General features: G+C 46.1%; 1 protein-coding gene across 2 annotated transcripts in view; it reads left to right on the forward strand.

Annotated features, from left to right (window-relative positions):
- Positions 1-21985, forward strand: part of DHX9 (DExH-box helicase 9) — a 745262-nt gene that overhangs the window by 307228 nt on the left and 416049 nt on the right. For both annotated transcript variants that reach the window (XM_069641409.1, XM_069641410.1), the window contains 2 exons: positions 18956-19092; positions 19256-19345. In XM_069641409.1, the coding sequence (XP_069497510.1) occupies positions 18956-19092; positions 19256-19345 (227 nt within the window). The remainder of the gene's footprint in view (positions 1-18955; positions 19093-19255; positions 19346-21985) is intronic.

Consider the following 21985-nt stretch of genomic DNA (forward strand, 5'->3'; position numbering starts at 1 on the left):
CTGGTCTCTTGTTTGTTCTAGTAACCTTTCCCTTTTACCAACTTCTAACTGTATTCTAAATGCAAACAGTAAGATATTAATGGCCCCAGCACCCTAGCTATTGAAGTCACCTGAGGGTGTAGGTTGTCTGTCGGCCATCCCAAAAGGGTCTTTACTGATTTTAGAAACTAAGTGTATAGTATTGAAGTATATTTGTGTTACTTTTTATGTTGCTCCCTTCTGAAGAAGGCTTATTCTAACTAACAAAGAATTGTTTATTCAAGAAACCTTGTGTGAGTTTATTTGAATAGTTGCCACTGTGAATCTCTAACTCCCATACAGCTCACATTAACCCCTCTTGAGATAAGCCTGGCTGCTCAACACACTACCAAACTGTGTAGTACAAGCTTATACCAAAAGTTGGGTTACCTATTACCTGTCGTCAGAATTGTTGTAGTGCACCCTAAGGGTACTGCATACAAGTTTTGCCTAACACTCACCGATAGCACCCTGGCACTGAACCACACCCAAGCTTCACCAGACCCTTGTCACAATAGAAGGCAAGGGAATAGGGAGCATCCAATCCTCTGCTCCTACACATGGGAGCGTGCCGTCCCATCACACACCGAGTCAGACGACCAATAAAGGAAATCCGCAATAACCCCACCCATGGAAATACAACCTAAATGCAGCAAGATGTACTAAAATCAGGATATACACCCCACTAACCCAATGTTTTCAAATCTCTGCACACCTAACCAACCCGAAAATTCACACAACCTTCTCTCGCCCAGCAAACGGCACATACTTTACCACACTGCATCAACAACAAACATATAAACAGCACACATGGTCTTGCCCGGTCCAATACTCGCACCAAAGCTCAGCGCACAGTATATACTGAACTGAAGCTACCAACAGCAGACCACTTCTCCCACTCCCCCCTTCACCCGAATAACCCTACCCGCCTGCCTTCTTGTTTTAGAGATCTGCCAGAGTACCTGGGGACCAACTCTGGTGACCGTGCGCTATATAAATATCTTTTAATATAACAGATTCTGAGGTTGCAGAAAGGAAAGGTTTAAGGAAGGAAAAAGGTTAAACGGGTTCTCAGTAAATGTGAGGACAACTAGATCTTTTAATGAAATCTAGACAAACCTTTCCCAGCAGTAAGTCTAAAACAAGTGATCACTGATGAGGGAAAAAAATATCAGTCAATGGACGAGTCTTCAGGGAGCCGGAGCAGTCTATGGAACTGAGGCACTTCTTGGAATTTGTCTTGCACAAAGTTAATTTTTTAGAAAAGTGTAGGGTCACAAGCTATAGCAAGACTCAATCCAGCTCTTCTAACTAGAGGTACTTTTTGGGCTTAGGGTACTTAACAACTTGTCTGTGAAAAAGTTGGAATCAACTCTAGAGGTAAGCAAATGCAATTCCCAACTGAGAAAAGCAAAGCTAAAAGACAATTGGGTAAGTACCCCAAGTCTAAACAGTACCTCTGGTTTGAAGAAGAGTGGTCCAGCTGGATTCTGTCTTGCTACAGCGGTGCAGACCCCGTGTATCTGAGCCTCAGTCGTGTGGGCAAGAGGGAGGATGTCTGGAGGGCTCCTGTGGCAGTACTTGGGAGGTCGTCGGCAGCTACGGGCTCTTTTCGTTTCAGCTGTACTTTGTGGTTTCAGTGCATAGCAAACGGCACCGTCGCGGCCTTCCTTCACTTGGGTTCTGCACTCTGGTGAGGGGACTTGTGCTCTGGTCGTCCTGCTTCTGGAGAGTCCTTGGGAGACTCCTGGAGCTTCTGGACGAATTTCAGATGTTTTACTCAACCCCTGGCACTTGCAGCAATGAAAAAGTACAGCCGGTCGGGGAAGATTGTCCAGTGGAGTTCGTCTCTGGGTTAGTCCCACTTACCCAAGGGGAGAAGTCGTCCCTTCTGGAGCTGCTGTCGAATTGAAAAACCGGGCTATTCAAAGGTCCAGGAGGATGCAGCAAGCTTTGTTCATGGTTTCTTCATTGATGGTGTCTTCAGGTGTTTCTCCCAGTGGTCGACTCTGCCTCCAGTCCCAAAACCCTCGCCTTTTAAGCTAGTTTCTCCCATTCGTGCACAGCCTAGTCTGTCAATCATACAGCAGGGTGGCTGTCGTAAAAGGACAGCCAGCCAATCGGGACTGGTTGCATTCAGGCATATTGTCTAGGGAGGATAGCTCAGGGGCAATGTGCTCACCTTGGAAGCAAGACAACACGGAGCATCACAGGTTTGATCCCCGGGTCCTCGCTTGGAATCCTCTGGGTATTGAGCACGTTATAAATGCCCTTTAATCATATCAGATCTAGAGACAAAGGACAGGAGTTTCGGGAACCTCCCTCACATCCTGCTCTTCCAGACACTGGAGCCAGAGGTGGGTTTCAGGGCTGAAACCCGCCAAAGGCAAGACAAAGGGCACAAATCTGCCTCGACAGAGTAAAACCCAAGAAAGACCGAACAAACCGAAAATGTAGAGAAAAGAAGACCGGGGCCATTTTGACGAAATTGTCACCCATGGGTGCTGTACTGCAGCTGAGGGTTTAGCCTGCGCTAGAAAAGCACAATGGTAGGAAAAAGTAAACTACTGCCACCTGCCATTTAAAGTAGTGAGGGTAACCTAAAGATGTTTGGAGTCTGGCAAACTCCATAGGCATCTGCTTTTTGTATAATGACACACATCACCTTCAGTGCAGTGTCCATGAGAAATCCTTTGTATTCCTCCTGAGGTTTAAATAACCTTTTCTTGGGTGAACTACTGTTTTCATGAATAGTAAAGTGAAATTGACTTTACTTACCTTTTTTCTTTGTGGGTCCAGCACACACATCTTATGTGGAGTGCTGGGGGTTTACTTGGCCCCTTTTCCTACCTACTCATAGTAACATTTGTATGTTACCCGTGCTACTTTAAATGGCTGGTGGCAGTGGTTTAATTTTCCTACCTGTTAGGGAGAATTCTCATAAATGTGCGAATTCCCTTCACCTTAGAGACCCCCAGCAACTTTGCTGGATTTTGAGGACTTCCTACCTGGGGAGTGTGAGCCTTTTTTCCCACACTCTCTCATGTATTTTGATGTGTTTTACTTGTGTTCTTTGATTGTGGAGTTTTAGACAACTCCCTAGGCATCATTTTTTCATGTCACACTGCACCCTCAGTGCAGTGAGACAGGGAAGCCTTTTAGGCTTTCCCAAGGTTTAAATACCTATCCTGGGATAAACTGTTTCCCAGATAAAGTAAAGTGAAATTGACATTACTAGTCTTTCCAAATTCCTAGACCCAGCACACACTATCTTATCATAGAGTGCTGGAGGGGTTACTTAGTATCCCCTATGTCTAGAAACTCATGTAGCAGTCAAACGCTGTCATTTCCTCTCGAAATTGCTGGTGGCAGTGGTTTTACAACGAACTACCATGATTTTTCCAGACAGTGAACACCGCTAGCCTTCGTGGGGCCATGTTTTTCAAGATGTCTGAGCCTCCTTTGTTTAAATGTGTCCTGGTCTTCTTTTTTCGCTATTTCTCTTTAGATGGGTCCTTCTAGAGGTTTTCTCTGCGTGCCAAACCAGGTTTGGTCCCTTTGTTCCTACGGCTTTGGTGGGCTTCAGGACCGAGTGTCTAGGGTGGGCAGGAAGTGACGGAGGTTCCTGAAACTCCCTGTGCTTAGTCTCCTATCAGACCCAAATGCACTCTGGTGTGAATGGCTGGTTGACTGTCCGGCAAGGACACTCGCCCTGCTAGGCTGGAATGAAAGGGAGAGAACTGTTTAAAAGGAGAGTCTCTTGGACTGGAAAGCAGAGTCGACCACTAGAACGAAAGAACCGAAGAAGAGCTGGAAGAGGATGGCTGCTGCAACTCCTGGACAGTTGGTTTGCCCGGTGAAGCCCTGCTGCAGGTCTGAATTGCCAAGTTCATCTCGACAGAGCAACCCCTTCACGGACGACTTCTCCCTTTCAGTTGATGGGACCAATCAACTCGTAAGCCACCTGGATACCATTCTCAAGGCTGGTTGAGAATAACCAGGTAGAGGGACACCAGCTTGTGTGCTTGAATTACAGCTACTGGAACTGAATTGACTCCATTTTGTTTGCGTTTTCTGACAATCCCGTGCAGTGCAGGAGTCCCCCGACGTCCTCCCTCTTATCCCCACATCTGAGGCCCAGGAACAGTGAAATCTGCAGGAACGTCTTCTGCTGCATCTTGTTCTTCATATTAAGGTACTGTGCCAACCCGATTGAGAGAATGCCACTCTCGCAGTGTAGGTTCGTGAACATTTCCCAACTTGCAGGCCTATTGGCTTGTGACCCAACATGATTCTTTTTTGCCTGAACTACTTCTAAGAACTTTTGCAAAGACTTTACCGTTTGATACCAGAACTGCTCATTCCTATCCAGAACATTAGCCCATTGACTTTGGCCTATTGACTTGAATTGAACTCTTCTGGTGAACTGAATCTATTTGCACTGTAACAAATATGTGATCTATTCTACTTATCCTTTGCCTTTTGCTCACTTCTAAGTAACTGAACTGCCATTTGCTCCTATTTCAGGGGAGTTCAAACGGTCTCAAAATCTTAGTTTTGTATTGAAGTGTATTGATGTATAAGTTGGCTTCTTCTAGTGAATGTTTTCTAAATGATTGTTTAATAAATGTATACATGTTTTATCAAGAAACCTTGAGTGTAAGTGTCTACTTGAACCACTGTGATTGAAATAACTGTGTAATAACTGGTACTGCTCACATTCCCTCTTGAGATAAGCCTGGCTGCTCAGCTCGCTACCACAAAACTGTGGTACAGAGGCTTATACCAAAGGTTGATTTTTGCTTACACCTGTAGTCCTAATTGTGTGTGGTGGTCCCAGAGGGTACTGCATGCAATTCTGCCTAACATATGTTTCTGCTAATGTTATCTTGTGTGCTGCGGTCCGGGATGAAACCAGTTTGGTCCGTGTGTATTATATCTGGGAGGATCTGCGCTAATCTGCTTGCCAGGATTTTCAGGAACACCCTGGCATCATTTAACAGTGTGAGTCTGTTTGAGCATTGGTCATGACCTTTCCCTGGCTTCGGTATGAGGACTGTTAGCGACTTCTCCATGGATGGGGTGGTGGATCCTGTTACGAGAAATGAGTTGAACAGATTTGCTAATTGGGGCGCCAGGATGTGGACGTCTTTTGTAAAATTGAGTTGTGAAACCGTCTGGTCTTGGGGTTGTGTTTTTCAGGGAGCGGATAGAATTTCCTACTTCAACTGTGATTGGGCGTTCCAGGGATTCCAGTTGGGGGTGTGATGGCACTCTTTGGGTAGTTGCCAGGTATTGCAGTTGCGTCGTCTTGACTGTCGGGAGGCCGGTCATGATTTCCTTGTGATGGTCTGTCATTAGCTCAGGTTTCTGAGTATGTGGCGTAGCTTGCCATTCCTGTCTGCTAGGCACTGGATGATGTTCCATGAGTGCATCTTCTTAAATTTATGCACAAGGAGGCGGTTTGCCTTATTGCTGTTCAAGTAGTAGAATTGCTTGGTGTATGCCAAGGGTCTAGCTGATGGGTCCGCTAGATGCATTTCCAATGCTGCTTTTTGCTCTTTTGAGTTCTCAGCCTGCTGTTCGGGTTTGGTGCCTTTTTGAAGTTGCTCTCTATTTGCACGACTCTTCTCTAGTTTGTCTTGCTGTAGTTGGTTTTGTTGTCTGTCTTGCCGTGCAGTTGATCGCCACCCCCTGATTACTGATTCCGTTGCGTCCCAGATGATCGCTTTTGGGGTATCCTTCGTTGTGTTCTCCTTGAAGTAATTTGTGAGGGCTTCTGCTAATTCCAAACTGATGGCTGTGTCCATTAGGTTCTGGTCTTGCATCTTAGTGTTTTTGCAGAGGCTCCGGCAGGCCCTGCACCAGTAGGTGCATGGTGACTGCAGTGTGGTCAGATATGGCTATGTGCCCGATTTGTATCTTCTCCACACATGGGATGAGCACGCTAGATGTCAATAGTAGGTCGATCATTGAGTGCCCTTTGTAGGTTTGCTAGATTAATGTGTAGCCTTTTTCTCCCTTGTTGGATAGTCTCTAGATGTCAATGGTCCCAGTTTCCCTTAAGATTTCCGTCATTTCTAGTGCTTTGATGAAGTTTTCCTAGTTGGAGGGAGCATTTTATCCAGGTTCGGGTCCGAAGTTAGGGTGAAGTCTCCTTCAATTAGCCCCTAGGAGAAGGCTGCAATGACTGGTAGGACATTGCGAAGAAAGCAGTCTTGCTCACTGTTCGGGGAGTAGATTGTTATGGTGATGGGCAGCTCGACCAAGAGGCCTTTTAAAGATATCGCCCCTCTGGGTCTCTTGACTGTGATCTGAGTTAGTGGCAGGTCGCGACTGAGCAGCAAGGCGACACCACTTTTTTTATTTTCCTGACCTGAGGCAAAGTAGCGTTTTGGGTCGCAGTGGAAGGTGAGCAGCTTTTAGTTTATTGCTAGATGTTTCTTGGAGGCAGACAATGTCTGCTCCGAGTTAGGAGAGCCTGCGCTCCACTGATTTCTTCTTGCCTGGGGCATTTAGGCCTTGCACGTTCCACGTAGTCATGGTGAGTTCCTTATCCTGGGCGGCCATTTGGCTTACGCGTTTGCTTTGCTTAGTGATTCCCTTGATGCCAGGACTGTCTTGTGCTGTGGCATGTCTCTTGTGTTCTGTCCCCTGTAGATTGTTTCCTCTGGTCCCCTCGCCGTCTCCCTCCCTCACCCCTCTCACATCGCCCCTCCCCCAACAGAAAACTGGTTTTCCGGTCCAGCCTTCTACCAAAGGGGCATCGAGCCGGGCCATGACCACCAACTCGGTTAGAGGCGAAGGCGCCTCTTGTGATTCCGGTAAATTTTGTATGCGTTTTGACATGCGTTTCATAGGTTTTAAATATATATATTTTTTAAGGTGCAGTTAGTACTGCAAGGGCTCGGGGGGGGGGGGGGCAGGGTGGGATCTCCTCTGTTCTTTTTGTTATTGGTAGGGGGGGGCCCCGCACACTACGTCGGTCCTCTACCGTGGACCAGGATCTCAGGGATTCTCGTTGTGAACATTCCGTAATGGGTGTTGCTTTGTCGGATTAATCTTTACATACCTTAGGGTTCATGAAGTTTTTCGCGTCTCTTGGGGAGAGGATGTGTTGGGGCTTTTCTTCCCATGTGATAGTTAGAGCAGTGGGGAAACTCCAGCGTTATATAATCTTTCTCTCGCGGAGCCATTCAGTCATTGGTTTTAGGGCCTTTCTCTTTGCAAGTGTGATTGCTGCCAGGTCCTGGTACAAGGATATCACGGTCTCTAAAGTGTATGCAGGCAGTGTTCCTGGCTTTCTGCATTCTCTCCAACTCTGTAGAAGTGTACTCTTGCCTGCACATCTGACGGCGAGGAGGTGCTTTGCTTTGATCTCGTTCTGTGCACTGTCAAGTTCTAGCAGGGATTTGTCCGGGTTGTTGACATTGACCCCTATTTCCTCGTCTGGGATTGATGTTCTGATTCCCCTTAGGCGGTTGTTATTGCGCCTAGATCTATTTTGTGCCTCCTCCTGTTTGGCTTCCAATGCGTCTCATCCGGCCTCGAGCGCTGCGACTCTCTCCGCCCCTCTCCAATTTCAAAGTTCTGTTCGTAGTGTAGTTTCTATTGCTTCTGTTCTGGATTCGATTTCCCCCATTCACTTGTCGAGGGCCAAGATCTTGCTGGTCACCTCTTCAGTCCCCCTCTGGTATTCCTTGGTGATGGCTGATGGTAGCTCCTGGAGGTTAAGGATTTCAATCAGGCGACACACACCTTGGTCTCAGCCTAGTTACTGTAGCGCACAACTGAGATGCCTTTTTTTTTTTCTTTATTCTTTGCAAATTCAATTTGAGATGGTACACAACTTGTATCACACCCATTTTTCAAATACCCTGGGTCATAAAGGACCATGAACCAGGACGGTTGATGAAAATGCAATATTTGTTTATTTTTAAATTCAAATAAAATCCTACCATTTTCTTTTTTAATACGGGGCAGCAATCGCCAATGAGGTGATAATTACAATGAAAATGGAAGCAACGCACTTGGTTAACCTTCTCCTAGAACATATTCAAAGCACACGTCAATAGGAGCACTTTTTAGATGAGAATAGATAGCACCCAAGTTAAGGTTTCCCCCTGCAATATTCCCTCAACCCACAAATCGAATTCTGAGTGGATAGAAAGAAGCAGCAGGGTGTCGGGGATAAGAGCCAAAAAACAGAATCAAAATAAATAATAAAATAAGTGAAAACTGATTTGAAACCCTTTGCAAAGGCCTAAAATAACATTGGACTTTTAACGAATAATCTGTTTATATTATAATATACATATGTTTTATCACAATAGCATGCATGTTATATCACTGGCAATCACACTGCAGTGGATCAGCAAAAGCATACAATTCGAAAATGAGTAGAAGTTAAAACATGCTGCAGCCGAATGACAAGTTGGAAAGTTGCAATTTTCTCAATTCCCGCTTTAAATTACCCAAACGGTTTTTATAAAAAACGGGTGAAATACTCTGATTTGGAGTGCGGTTTTTGGGCTAGGGGAATAGATGTATATCACAGGGATATTACTGAAGTTAAAGGATGGTAGTAGCTAAAGATTTGGATGAGATTTTCGGGGTGGAATGGGGTTCAGTTTTAGGGAAATGGAGCAGTTAAAATAAACTTTTTAAAAGAAAGGCAAGGGTTACTTAAAGCAAAATTATCTTGACTATATTGTTAAAGAGGAACACAGTAAGCTCCAAGGTTGATTCGAGAGGTCAACCTTGTCCCCCCAGTGCTCAAACCCAACAATAAAATACATGGAGATTAGTTTGATTACTCCAAATATAACTAAGGGCTTATAATTTACACCAGACAAAATTGAAAAGAGATGGCACTAGCACTTAAACGTTAAGGACAGGATACGAGGATCATTCTAACAGTTTCAACAAGTTACCAGGGTTTAAATATGACTACTTGGAGAGTGGGAAAAGGACAAAGGCGAGACAAGGTAGGCTATGTGTTTCTATGGGGCGGGGATTATATTCACAGTCCACTTTTTAGGTTGGGGATTGTTGGACAGTCAACAGGGTCTGGTCACCACACGGCGGCGTGCCTGGCAAGTCAGCTGGACAAAGTCTAGTCACCGGGTAGCGAACAGCTGGGCAATTCGGGTCACTGGATGGCTCAGGTACTGCTGGATGCAGTCAGTGGGCCGCAAGCCGGTCTGATTTCAGGATGCAAAAGGTACCACTGCTTCCCCTTTTTGTTAATGGGATATTAGTGGGGGTTTTCTGGATCAATGATGTTCCTGGAGTTAATCAGCTATGCTTGGGTATTGCAGTGGGCTCTGGAGTAGGGTCAGCAATGCTTCGGCCTTGTAGGGAAAATCTGGAATCCGCAAGATGAATGGAGATCAGGAACTTCAGGAAGAGTGTCTGTCTAGAGTCCTGTCGTGGACTCTTATTTATAATGCATAGTGACATCATAGAAGTATATGGCTGGGCAGGCTTAGCTAAACACACCTCTAACCCACTAGATTGGTCACGGGTGCTAGTCCCCACCTCACTCTTAGCTGGTAGGATCTAAAGGGCAGGATGGCAGACTTATGATGTGAGTTTTACAATGTTCAAAAACCTCCCACAGTTAGGTTTGCTAAAATTTGATTTTGCCACAAATGGCACATTAACCTTTTAACTGCCATGGGTCTAGCCCCCCCCCCACTCATCCCCCATGCCAAGGCCTTTTTTGGTGATTTCAGTATTTCACCATGCAAAGCCTTCTAACATTTTCTCTTTCATTAACCCCTTAAGTGCCAAGGACGAGCTATCTTGTCCTTGGCACTGGGGAGGTAATCCCAAGGACGAGATGCCTCATCCTTGGCACTTAAAGGGTTAATACAGTTGAAGTCTCAGCAAATTATATAAACAGGTTACATATTTTATGCTGACCATTGCAGTCCAATTCTGATATCTGTGAGACTTTGTTTTGTACGTTTAATAATCTTTGGTCATTTTCAGTGTGAAATGTTCGGCCTAAAATTCTGTAACTTCCCAGAAATAGGGCCTATTTCTGTTAATTTTTAACGTTCCATCATATGTCCTTTCCCATGATTCACATTCTTCTGGCGTTTGTGTCCCATACATGCTATTGACAGCCAAGACCTCTTACTTGAAAGCCACAAAAATCACATTTAAACCAGTAAATGTTCATATTTTTGCAAAGTCCTGCTGCAAAGATAAGTCTTTAAAGTTTATTTAGAAAATGGTCTCGGGAAACAGAATGGCAGTCATTTGTCCAGCACTGGACCATTTTTTTTGCTCTTCAGCTACCACCAACTTTTGTTTCCTCCAGAGTAAGGTGGGGGGTTCCTAGCTTGATTGAAGTTTTTTTGCCCCTTCTCCACCTCACACTTCCGTGTCCTGGAAATTCCTTTGTGGAGGGCTCAGCCCAGACAATATTCTGTCCAACCTAGTAATTATCACTGGGGTGTTAGTATCTACTGAGAGGGCCCCTTTTGTTTGTCATCCTCTCAGCAGAAACCAGTTTTTGGCTGACGCCCCCACCCCGCAGCCAATGAAGTTTGATTTAATTGGATTTTTTTTTGTTTTGAATTGGAAGAAAGCTTGCTGAATTGAACCATTTCATACATTGTATTTTCACAGTACAATACCCTTTCACATTGCTAGGCAAGACATTTTTGTTTAACATAGTACTCTCAAGCAAGCATTTTTCTTCTTTAGTTTGCAAAGCCCAATTTTTACACGTGGTGCAAGCTGCTGGCATTTTGCTTTCAAATTCGGTTTTTGACTTTCCATCTGGATTCCTACACTGTTTTGCAGCCATAGGTATTTTCTTGAAGGCAGTAGTTTATTTGAACCACTTATGCACTGAAATTGACATAGCCCAGAGCTGGAGTTTCTTTTAATTACTGATCATTGACACTTTGTAACATAAAAAGTGAAGCTTTTCCCGTGTGGCGGAAAATGAAGTTAGGCTATCAAACCAAATCTGAAAAAAAATCAACTGTCATTCAGGGGTCATACTTAGTTTTGCTGAAGCACAATGGGGATATGAATGGGCATGGCAGGGTCTTATTAATAACAGTAGTTTGAGGAAGAACAGATAAAAATAGCATCCGAGCAGCAGCATTTTAAGGTAAAATACCCCTTTTTCAGTGGGGACTTTGGGGCTGGCAGCAAAGCAGCGCTGCTTTTTCACTCTTATTTCTTTTATATATGTAAGAACACACTGGCAAGCTCCCTCAGTGTGCCCCCTTGTTCCATCCTGCCCAATATGTGCTTGGCAAGATGGTGCAGCCATCTTTTTGTCTTTGCAAAACACAGTTTTGAGGCCATGGTGCTCACAGGAGCCAGCGCAGCCATTTTGCTGGTGACTGCAGATGTGCAGCTTGGTGATGTGGGGGGGGGGGGGGGAGTAATGCTGAGTGGGTAAATATATCCCACAAGGTCCGATTTCGTGACCGCTTGTGTTGCCTGCATGTTTTCGCTGCGTTCCCCTCGTCTTGTTTTCTCTGCCATGGGAGTCGTCATCAAAGCAGCAATGGCTGTCTGCTTCGGTGGCTTGTTGTTTTAGGACATTGTGGTTAGGCCTCTCCTGCGCTGGAGGGGGATCTCTGCAACGTTTGTACCCCGGCTAGTGCTTTAGTGTTTGGTTTTGCTGCGTCCTGTGTTTGAGGTCAAATTCCCCTTTGGGCTTGATTTACAAGGTGTACGTTGCTACCCCTGCCGCGCTCGCCTCTATTTATGCTGTGGCCCTTGTATTGCGGCTCCTGTGGCTCCTTTAAAGCTGTGGCAATGTGTTCTTGACAGAGGGCTTGTCAACTTCTGGGGACGCTGTAGGCCTCTTTAATGTCGTGGACTTTTGGTGAAGGGCAGAAGTGGTACCCAGCTGGGCCAGGTGGCTAGGTCCACTCGTCAGGGGTGCTGCTCCATTCGGGCTGTGTTTGGGCCTGAGGCTCAGGTCAGATTGCTGATGCTTGGGGCGGCCGCCGACTTCCGAGCCACAGCTTGGTGCTCTGGTTTAGATCTGTCTGGGAGTTATTGTTCACCTTGGCATAGCTCAGGTTGCTGGGTCTTTGTGTGGAGTTGCGTGGTGCACAACGCTTCTCCTGGTGGTTTAGCCAGTGTGTATGCTATGGCAGCTGTGGCTCCGGCTCTGTGATACTTGTGCAGTTATGGTCGTGGTCTCCCAGCAGCAGGTTTGTTGACTCCTGTGGTTGCTTCTGCTCACTGTGATGGATGGGATTACTGTTAGCCAGCAGGAGTGATGCGCAGCTGTGTTGGGTAGCTCTGTTTGCTGGGGTTGCCACTCTGAATTGTGGGTGGGCTTGTGCCTCAGCGAATCCTTTGCAACTGCCTATGCTGACAAGTTAAGCTTTGAGGCTCGAGTTTGAGGTTTGTAGCCTGATTAAGAGTTACAGTTCCCCTTCGGGGAGCAACCTGAGGGTACTGGGTCTTTGTACTCGCTCGTGGGGAGTGATGGACTAGTGTAGTGCAGGGAGATGTGGCTGGACCCGCAGGGTAGTATGGCAGGTGCCGTCTTACCTTTAGCTGTTCCTCTGTGGGCATGATGGGTGTGTTAGGTCTGGAGACTGCTGCTGGGGCCAGGGGGGAGGCACGGCCACCTCCGCTAGGTGTTTGGGTGGGGGAGGCTCTTGTTGCAGTTCGGGCACTCTAGACCGAGCCTACGCCGCTCCACGAGTTTTGGGTGTTTGTTTGGTTGCCGCAGGGCCTTTAGTCCTGGGAAAGGTTCGGCGGTGGACTGGAGCTGGAGTTCTGGTAGTCGGGGCAGTCACCTGTGTAGTTTCAGAGTTTTTGCTTGCCACTGAGGGCCGCAAGGGTCCGCGTTATGTCAATTTCTGAGGCTGCCCATGGCTACTGTGCTGAGGGTGGAGGCTGGCAGGTTTCCCATGCACTTGGCTCTGGCGGCTGGGCACCGGCTCTCTGCCGCCCTGGGTTGGGTGGTGCTTGTTGCCGTCACCAGCACCTCTTTTGCAGGTTAGTGTGGGGTCTGCTTGCGTGGAGGCACCTTCAGGTTGGCTGCGGAGGTGAACACAGTTCGTGTTTTGATTATGCCACGCTGGGATTGGGTTCTGGGTTATTGTCCGGCATTAGTCATGGAGCGATCGCGAAAGTGAGATCCATTGGTCAGGGCTGTGCTCCTTCCCCTGTGTTAGTTGTCTGCTGGCTGGCTTCTGTTTTGGGCAGTCACCTCCAAGCCAGTAGCGCAGGCAGCGGAGTAGGTCACTTGGGCGGCTTCTGCTCCTGCCACTACGCTTCTGTGGCATTTCTGGGGGTTGAGGTTCAAGTGGATGGCTGGGCCACCCGGGTCGCCTGATGCTGTTCCCTTTCAGCGCTAGTCTCGGGGAAGGAGAAATCTGTGCCACTCTGCTGCGGTTGTTTGGTACCTGGGAACGGGAAGCCCAGGATCTTAGGCTCAGTATGTGTTGGTCTGCAGCTGTGGTCGGGTTCAGTTCTAGGAGTTACTGCAGTCCTACGGTCAGATTGGGCGCATTCCTGGGAGGAGGTAGTCAGTCTTTGTTACGCTGGCTCTCTTAACCTAGGGTCCATGGCTGATTCGGTCTTCAGTTAGTTTGGAGAGGAAGCTGCCATTTTGCTTCTAGGGTTGTCTCAGCGCCTCGTCGTGGCGCCAAACAGAGAAAGTTCTCTCCCACGGGTCCCAGCTGGATGTGCGCTGGACAGTTCCTGCAGCAATTCATTAGCAGTCCAAAACGCCGTCAGTGAGTGCAGTGAGATCCGATTTACCGGAGCATTTTTGTTGGTCGCGTGGCACCGGCCGGGAGCGCTCACAGATCTGACTGCCATGGCTCCCCAAAGGTACTGTTCTGAGGTTGGGTACTTACCTCTGTCTCTTTAGCTTCGCTCTTCTCAGTTGAGACTTGCAGGAGCTACTTTGATTTCAGCTCTGCTCTTCACAAGTGTAAAAGCGTGTGACCCTACAGTGATTTTTCTTCAACAAACTCCCTAACATTGTGAAAGAGTTTGCTATCGAAGAAGTGCCTCAGCTCCATAGACTCTGCTCCAATTGACTTTGTCTGTCCTGGCTCCCTGCAGACTCTTCTAGTCCATATGACTTTGATACTTACTGTCCCTCATAGGTGATAACTTGGTTTTTATCTAGACTTCATTGGAAAATTGAAAGTGCTCACATGCTCTGAGAATGTTTAACCGTTTTCCTTCCCTTAAACATTTCCTTTCTGCAAAACCTCAGAATATTCAAAGTGTACTAGTGATGTATAATTGCCATTACTGTCCTAGTTGAAGTCCCTGTGGGTCTAGGAAGTGTGTAAGAAGCATCCCTACTAGTTGTGTTGCTTCTGGAGAATTATTTGATAGTAGATTTGATCGTTACATATATTGCCCCTTTTAAAGAATGCTTACTTAAACTAGTTATTTATAACAAAAACCATGAGTGTTACTTGGCTACTTGTATTTGTGGGTTTCATTGCTACAGCTCTACACCTCACACTTACACTTCTTGCAATAAGCTTGGCTGCTCAGTCACACTAACAACTTGTGTAGTACAGGCTTATACCAAAAGATGGGTTACCTAGTTGTTGGGCAAGATTGTATGCAGTACCCTTTGGGTGCACTACAACAACCCCGGCCCCCTGGCAATAGGAACCCAACCTTTGGTAGATGTCTGTACTACACAGGTTGGTTGCATGCTGAGCAGCCAGGCTCCTCTCAAGAGGGGTCAATGTGAGCTGTAGGGGAGTTGTACAGAGATTCACAGTGACAAGTATTCAAAAACTCTTACACACAAGGTTTCTTGATTAAACAATTAATTAATTTATCAGTCATAGTAAGCGTTCTTCAGAGGGGAGCAATATAAAACACAAATATACTTCAAAATACACAAATATACTTCAAAATACACACTGTTAAGTTTCTAAATCAGTAAGTAGCCTTTTGGGATGGCCTACAGATACAACCTACACCCTTGGATGACTTCAATAGCTAGGGGACATTAATATATCACTGTTGCATTTAGAATATTTTAGGAATAGGTGAAAGAAAAAGGTTATTGGAGCAAAACAAGAGATCACACAAATACTCTGAAGCAGGTAAGTACTTTTGGTAACCCCTAATGCAAAGTTAGTGTACCCCTTCCTAGAAGGAAGACACAACAATTAAGCAGAGGAGGGAAGAGTCATTCAGGGAGCCAGGCCAGCCAATGTTAAATTAGCAAAAGTCGAGGTGAACTGAAGCACTTCTTGCAGGTAAGTGAGTCTGGCACAATGTTTTAGAAGTCTTTGTAGAATAAGAAGAAAATCAAAGTAGGGACACAAGCTGATTAGGCTTGTGAGGTAAAGCAGCTGTTGGCAACTCTACAGATGCATCCAAGACAAGTCTCCAACAAGGACAGGGAAGTGGGCACAACAAGAGGTAGGTTCTCTCAGACTTTACAGGTACCTTTTTAGGTTGAAGAAAAGTGCAACAGATGAATTCTGTTCCTGTGCAGCTCCTCGGATCCTACTGTTTGTGGGCCTCAGTCGTGGGAACAAGAGGGAGGACTTTTGGGGACTACTGCAACGGGACGGTCACCGCTCGAAACTGGCAATCTTCAAACAAGTGGCTGTTTGGTGTTTCAGCTCCTCGCGGCTACCACAAATAGCAGCACTGTGGTTCCTGGCTGTCGTGATGGGCTTTCCTTGCATCTGGGGTCCTGCACTCTGACGGGGCTCAGGCTCGGTCAGTCCTGCTTCCTGGGAGTCTGGAGGATATTCCTGGAGCTCTTGGTCAGCTTAAAAGCAACGCACACGATCTGGTGTTCCTCTCCCTGGCTATGCGGTTCCAGCAGCAATTGCAGTGGAATTTCCACCAGCTCCAAGAGGATGTCCAGGTGCTTTACTTTGGCGTTGATTGGTCTCACCACTCGAAGGGGAAGTCGTCCTTGCAGGGGCTTCACGAATTTGGAGTTTCAGCACAGCAGCAGGGCTTCACTGGGCAAACCAACGGTCCAGGAGTTGCAGCACGTATCCTCTTCAAGTTCTTCTTCGGATTCCTTCGTCCAGTCGTCGACTTCCAAGCCAAAAAGCCTTGCCTTTTTTATGCAGGTTTCTCCCATTCATTCCAGCCTAGCTGTCAGTCACCCAGCAGGGTGGCTGTCCTTGCCGGACAGCCATCTCAACAATCACCTGTGGCTGCATTCCTGTCTCCTATGAGACTAAGCACAGGGAGTTTCGGGCACCTCCCTTGCTTCCTGCTCCTGCCAGGCACCCTGTAGCCAGAGGCAGGCTTCACTCGTGAAGTCCGCCAAAGGCAAAATGAACAAATGGGACAGACCTGGTTTGGCGCATAGAGGAAATCTCAAGACGTCCTTTCCACAAAGAAATGGCGAAAAAAGATCGGGCCATTTTGATAAAAAATGGCACCCTTGGGGGCTTTACTGCAGCTACGAATACAGCCCGCGGTAAATGCACGCCATGGTAGTTAAATGTAAAGCACTGCCACCAGCCATTCATCGGGGAAAGGGTAACATTAAATTGTTACATGAGAAGCTAGACAAAGGGGATACTAAGTAACCCCTCCAGCACCCTCTTGGAAGATTGTTGTGCTGGGTCTAGAATGTTACACATGAAAGTAGTCAATTTCACGTAACTGTTCTTGGAAACAGTAGTTTATCCAAGAGACGGTATTTAAACCTTTGAGAAATCTGAAAGACTTGTGTCTGAAGGTGCTGTGTGACGCAATGTAAAAGATGTCTATGGGGTTTGTCAGAAACAGTGTTCTAAATCGTAGAGTGGGGGAAAAGGGTCTCACTCTCTCCAGGTTAAGAAATCAAGTCCTCGAAATCCAGCAAAGTTGCTGGTGGTCTCTAAGGTAGAGAGGAATTGGCACATTTCTGAGCTCCCAACACTAGTGTTCGGCAAAATTGTATGCAGTACCCAGTTGGAGACTGCACAAGCCTTGTCCTCTTGGCAATAGTTAACCCAACCTTTTGTTATAAGCATGTACTGCACAAGTTGGTAGAGTGACTGAGCAGCCAGGTTTATCTGAAGAGGGGTCGATGTGAGCTGTAGGGTTGTAACAGTTTCCCAGTGACAAGTATCCAAATAACACTTACACTCAAGGTTTCTTGATTAAACAATTATCTATTTATTTAAGTAGGTTTGAATAAGCCTTCTTAAAAAGGGAGCAAATATGTAACACTTAAATATACTTCAGAAATACACTTTCAATAAATTAGTGGATACCCATTTGGGGTGGCACACAGACACTTCCTACACCCTGAGGTGACTTAAATAACTAGGACACTGTGAACATTGATACATCACTGGTACATTTAGAGCAATACTGGGTTTGGTGTCAAAAGGAAAAGGGTGAGGGAGAAAGCAATGGTTAATAAGTTTCTCAAACAGATAAGCATGATTAACTCTTTCCCAGCTACTGAAGGACAGAATGCTGGTTGGCGGGGCGGGGGGCGAGTGGGCGGCAGTCATTTGCCCCCCACCCCCATTTTTGTACAGATTAAATTGTTAACCTTGCAAGACAAGACTCTTGACCTTAATTCCCTAGAGGGGTGAATTTTAATCTGGTGTGAGCATGATTGGGGTACCCCAATGTATTTTAGGGGTACACCTTTAAGTATGGGCTAGCTTTCACAACCCAAGGGGAAGAAGTCGTCCTTTGCAGGGCTTCTCTAGTCGAGGCAAATTCGGAGCTTCAGCACTGCAGCACTGCAGCAGGGCTTCACCGGGCAAACCAACGGTCCAGGAATTGCAGTAAGCGTCTCCAAGTTCGGATTCCTTCGTCCAGTGGTCGACTCTGCCTTCGGTTTAAAACGTCTCGCATTTTATGCAGGTTTCTCCCATTCATTTGCAGCCTAGCTGTCACACAGCAAGGTGGCTGTCCTCCAAAGGCAGCCAGCCAGCCAATCACCTGTGGGTACATTGCTGTAACCAAGGAGATTAAGCACAGGGAGTTTCGGGAACCTCCCTTGCTTCCTGCCATGCCAGACACGCCAAAGGCGGGCTTCTGCAGTGAACCCAGCCAAAAGCAAAATGAATAAAGGGACCACACCTGGCTTGGCGTGCAGTCCATCTCAAAAAGGACCTTTCCAACAAGAAATGGCGAAAAAAGACTGAGGCCATTTTGACAAAATTGGCACCAATGGGTGCTTTACTGCAGCTGCATTTGCAGCCTGCCTTAAAAACACCCAATGGTAGGATAAAGTAAAACACTGCCACCAGCCATTAATTGTAGAAAGGGTAACATCAAAAAGTTGCATGAGAAAATAGACAAAAGGGGATACTAGGTAACCCCTCCAGATCTCTATGGAATGTGTGCTGGGTCCACAAAGTTCCAAAAGGTAAGGAAAGTCAATTTCACTTTACTGCTGTTGGAAACACTAGTTTATCCAAGAGAAGAATTTAAACCTTGGGGAAATCTGACTTCCCTGTGCCACTGCACTGAATGTGCTGTGTCACAATGTAAAAAGATGATACCTATGGAGTTTGTCAGACTAAAAAAACAGTGTTCAAATTAAAGAAAAATACATCGGAGAGTGGGGGGGGGGTAAAGGTCTCACACTGTCAGGATAAAAATTAAAAGTCCACCAAAAGAGCTTGGGGTCTCTAAGGTAGAAGGGAATGGGCACATTTCTGAGAGTTCTCCCCAACTGATATTCTGTGCGATTTGATGATGGTGTAAGCTTTTCAGAATAGTGTGTCCTCTTGAGTAAATGATTTGTAATAACTACTTCACTATCCAACCTCACTCAAGTTAAACCTGAATGCTTTATGGAGTTTGGTCTTTTTGTTTGTGGTGGCTTATGTCTTATAAGCTTATGGAAGTATGTACCTATCCATTCCCATGTGGTAAGCACCATTGCTCTTGTTGGGCGATGACTGCATTGAAGATGGCGATTTCTTCTCCTAAAGTCTCCATGATTGATTTTCTGTGTGTTTTTTAGGAATTGTGGCTCGTGAGCATGGATCCAACAAGAAACTGGCAGCTCAGTCCTGTGCCCTCTCACTGGTTCGCCAATTGTATCATCTGAATGTCATAGAGCCATTCTCTGGGCAGACTAAGAAGAAGGAAGGCGAGTTGGTGAGTTCAAATACAATGGGGTGTATTGTAGAGGGTTTATGCGTTGCTGTAGTGGACTGATCTGGGTATAGATAGTTGAGACAGGATAGTACAAATGGACTTCTTACATTATCACTGTAATGCGCCTGTTTCCCTAATTGGGGTTTATGCTTATTTCTTGTAGGTTGAGCCGTACACTGTCAACCTGAGTGGAGAAGTGGAGAAACAGCTGCAGATGGTACTGCAAGAGCTTGGCGTTGAAGTCGTGCCGCCGGTGAGTTAACTATTTCAAGTATCGACCTTTAATAGTTTCCTCAACCTAGTTTTTGCCATTAGTTAAGGACTTCCTGCATTTTAAAAGTCCTGCACCCTGCAATTTTGTGTTTGTATGTTTAATCTACAAGGAATGGCTGTTCTGTCTGTGGGGTCTTTGCAGAGTGTTGGGAGTTTTACTAAAGTCCACCTTAGGAGTACATTGCTCCAACTCTTAAGTTTGCCCTGAACTACACAAAATGTTTCTTGGCTATGGTTGAACAGCCATGCTTGGTCTAGGAGGGAGAAGGGCTGTAGTGAAGTACAAAGACCTCTAGGCTGTGAATGAATGAACTTGCTTAAAAGGCAAAGTTTTTGGGACTACAGGCAGTCGATCACGGGAGGACAACATCCGAAGATGTGAAGAGATGCCAGCAGCACCCTCCTGGACTGCAAAGTGCCCAATGAAACCCTGCAGTTCTGCTGAGCCAGTTTTCGTTTTGACTGGGAAGACCCGTATGGGACAACTTCATCCCTTAGGCTGGTGGGACAAACTAACCTCAAGACAAACTCTATTTTGAATGGATTGTGTCCTTTAACGTATTCATCTTTGACATGTAATGTCTGTTGGGCAGAATTGCATGCAGTTCTCTCTGGGACCACTACACACAATTAGGACTACAGGTGTTAGCCAAACCAACCTTTGGTATAAGTCTGTACCACACAGTTTTTGGTAGCGAGCTGAGCAGACAGGCTTCACTCAAGAGTGAATGTGAACAGTACAAGTAATTACACAGATGACTTTCAATCACAGTGGTTCAAGTAGACACTTAAGCAGACCTTCCAGGATTTTGTGGCATGAAATGTCAAATTTTGCGGCATGAAATGGCAAATTTTGCGGCACAAACCTTTATTTATTGCGGCATTTTTGCGGGACATTTTGTATTAACTGGAGGGTGTAAGATTGCCACATTGCAGGAAATAGGTAGAGTGCAAGGCTAGAAGAGAGCCAGGGTATCATTATTATGTGTCTTTTGTATTAATTTAATAGGAAGAGTCCCAGATGTCTCTGGCTTGGCAGAACAGTGTTTGATTTGGCTACATTTCTGGTTTAATGTTCATGCCTATTTAATAGTATTAACTAAATTGATCATTATTGTAATGCTGAAAATATTCCCCTTCTATGTTCTCCAATCCCCCAAACACCCACACACATCTCACCAACTCTCCATCACAACTTACATTCCTTAACCTCTCACTCTGTCATACAAATACTCACGTGCTATGTCACACTGTCAAGTCACAATCTGCACTGCCCAGCCCCTGCCACACTCCAAATCATACTCCCAACTCACACCTTACACACTACAATTCCTCCCTCAATATACAGTCCTTCATTCTTTTGTGCTGCTTCTGCATCTTGCATCTTTTCTCCCATTCTATCACATTCTTCCCTCATCCTTTTTCCCAATCTGCAGCTCACTGCCTCTTTCTGGCCAACCGCTTCCTCTACTTTCTGTACCTCTGCTCGCTCTCAGATTTCTGGCCCACCGCATCACTGCTTCCTCTGCTCTCTTGTGCAGCACTTCATCCTCTGACCCACTGCTCTTCCTCTGCTTTCTTGCCCATTACTTCACATCTCACCCATCACTCTCCCTCTCTCTCATAGTGTAACCATTTTTTTTATTTTTTTTTTAATGTAGATTTTGACCCAGTTCCTCAAATGATGGGGCATTTAAAAAAAGAACGGAGGATATGCTATTTTTAGACAACCCATTTTTGGAAATGAGCAGGTCACCTTATTCTCAAAGGTGACCGGCGCATTTCCACAGGCTTGAGCTGTAGCGCAAATTGTGCGCTGGCAGCTGCCTTGAATGGTGTTCTCGGTTGTTTGACCGAAGTGTAATTATTTGCGGCGGAATTGACCGTAGTCAATTTTGCTGCAAATTGATTTGCACTTCAGCCAAACAACCCAAAATGTACCTTTCACCACCACCCGACCCCCTCCCCTACTTAACTGCTTGGTCGCTGCCGCTTCCCCTGCAACCCTGCGGTGCCAGATCCGTCCCTCTAACGCGGGTCGGATCCGTCCCTCTAACGCGGGTCGGATCTGACTCTGCAGGGTCCTTTTTTCGTTATTTTCTTTTTTTTTCTGTCCCCGCCTCCAATTTTGAGGAAAAAGGGGAAAACACTTCTGCAACCACCCTAGACCAAAAATACTAAACAAGGGGAGCGGGTGACACCCCCGCAACACATGTTCAGTATTTATAAAAATCGATCGAATAGTACTGGACGTAATTGGTCAAATTGTAACATTCGATAGATTTTTGTCATCAAAATGGGCAGTACTTTGAATAGAATCGCTCTCCCGACAGTGTTCTGCAAGCTCCCAGCGCCTTTCACAGGGACAGGCACTCTAGGTGCCTGCCGCTGTAAAATGTGACCCAAAAAATGCATTTTTATCCTGTTTGAGGAACAGAAATGCAAGCGACTCAGCAGCGGTTCATACCTTAAAAGAAATGCATGACAGGGTCAGGAAAGACCCTGTCATGCAGTGGCAGCCCCACATCCCGTGCGCGTAGGGTTGCCTACAATTTCTGCACATTTAAAAGTGCATCTTGCTTGGAAATGAGAGATGTGCTTTTAAATTGACAAACGCCAC

This window comes from Ambystoma mexicanum, chromosome 1q (assembly GCF_040938575.1).
Source record: "Ambystoma mexicanum isolate Mex_15411 chromosome 1q, UKY_AmexF1_1, whole genome shotgun sequence".
NCBI lineage: Eukaryota > Metazoa > Chordata > Amphibia > Caudata > Ambystomatidae > Ambystoma > Ambystoma mexicanum.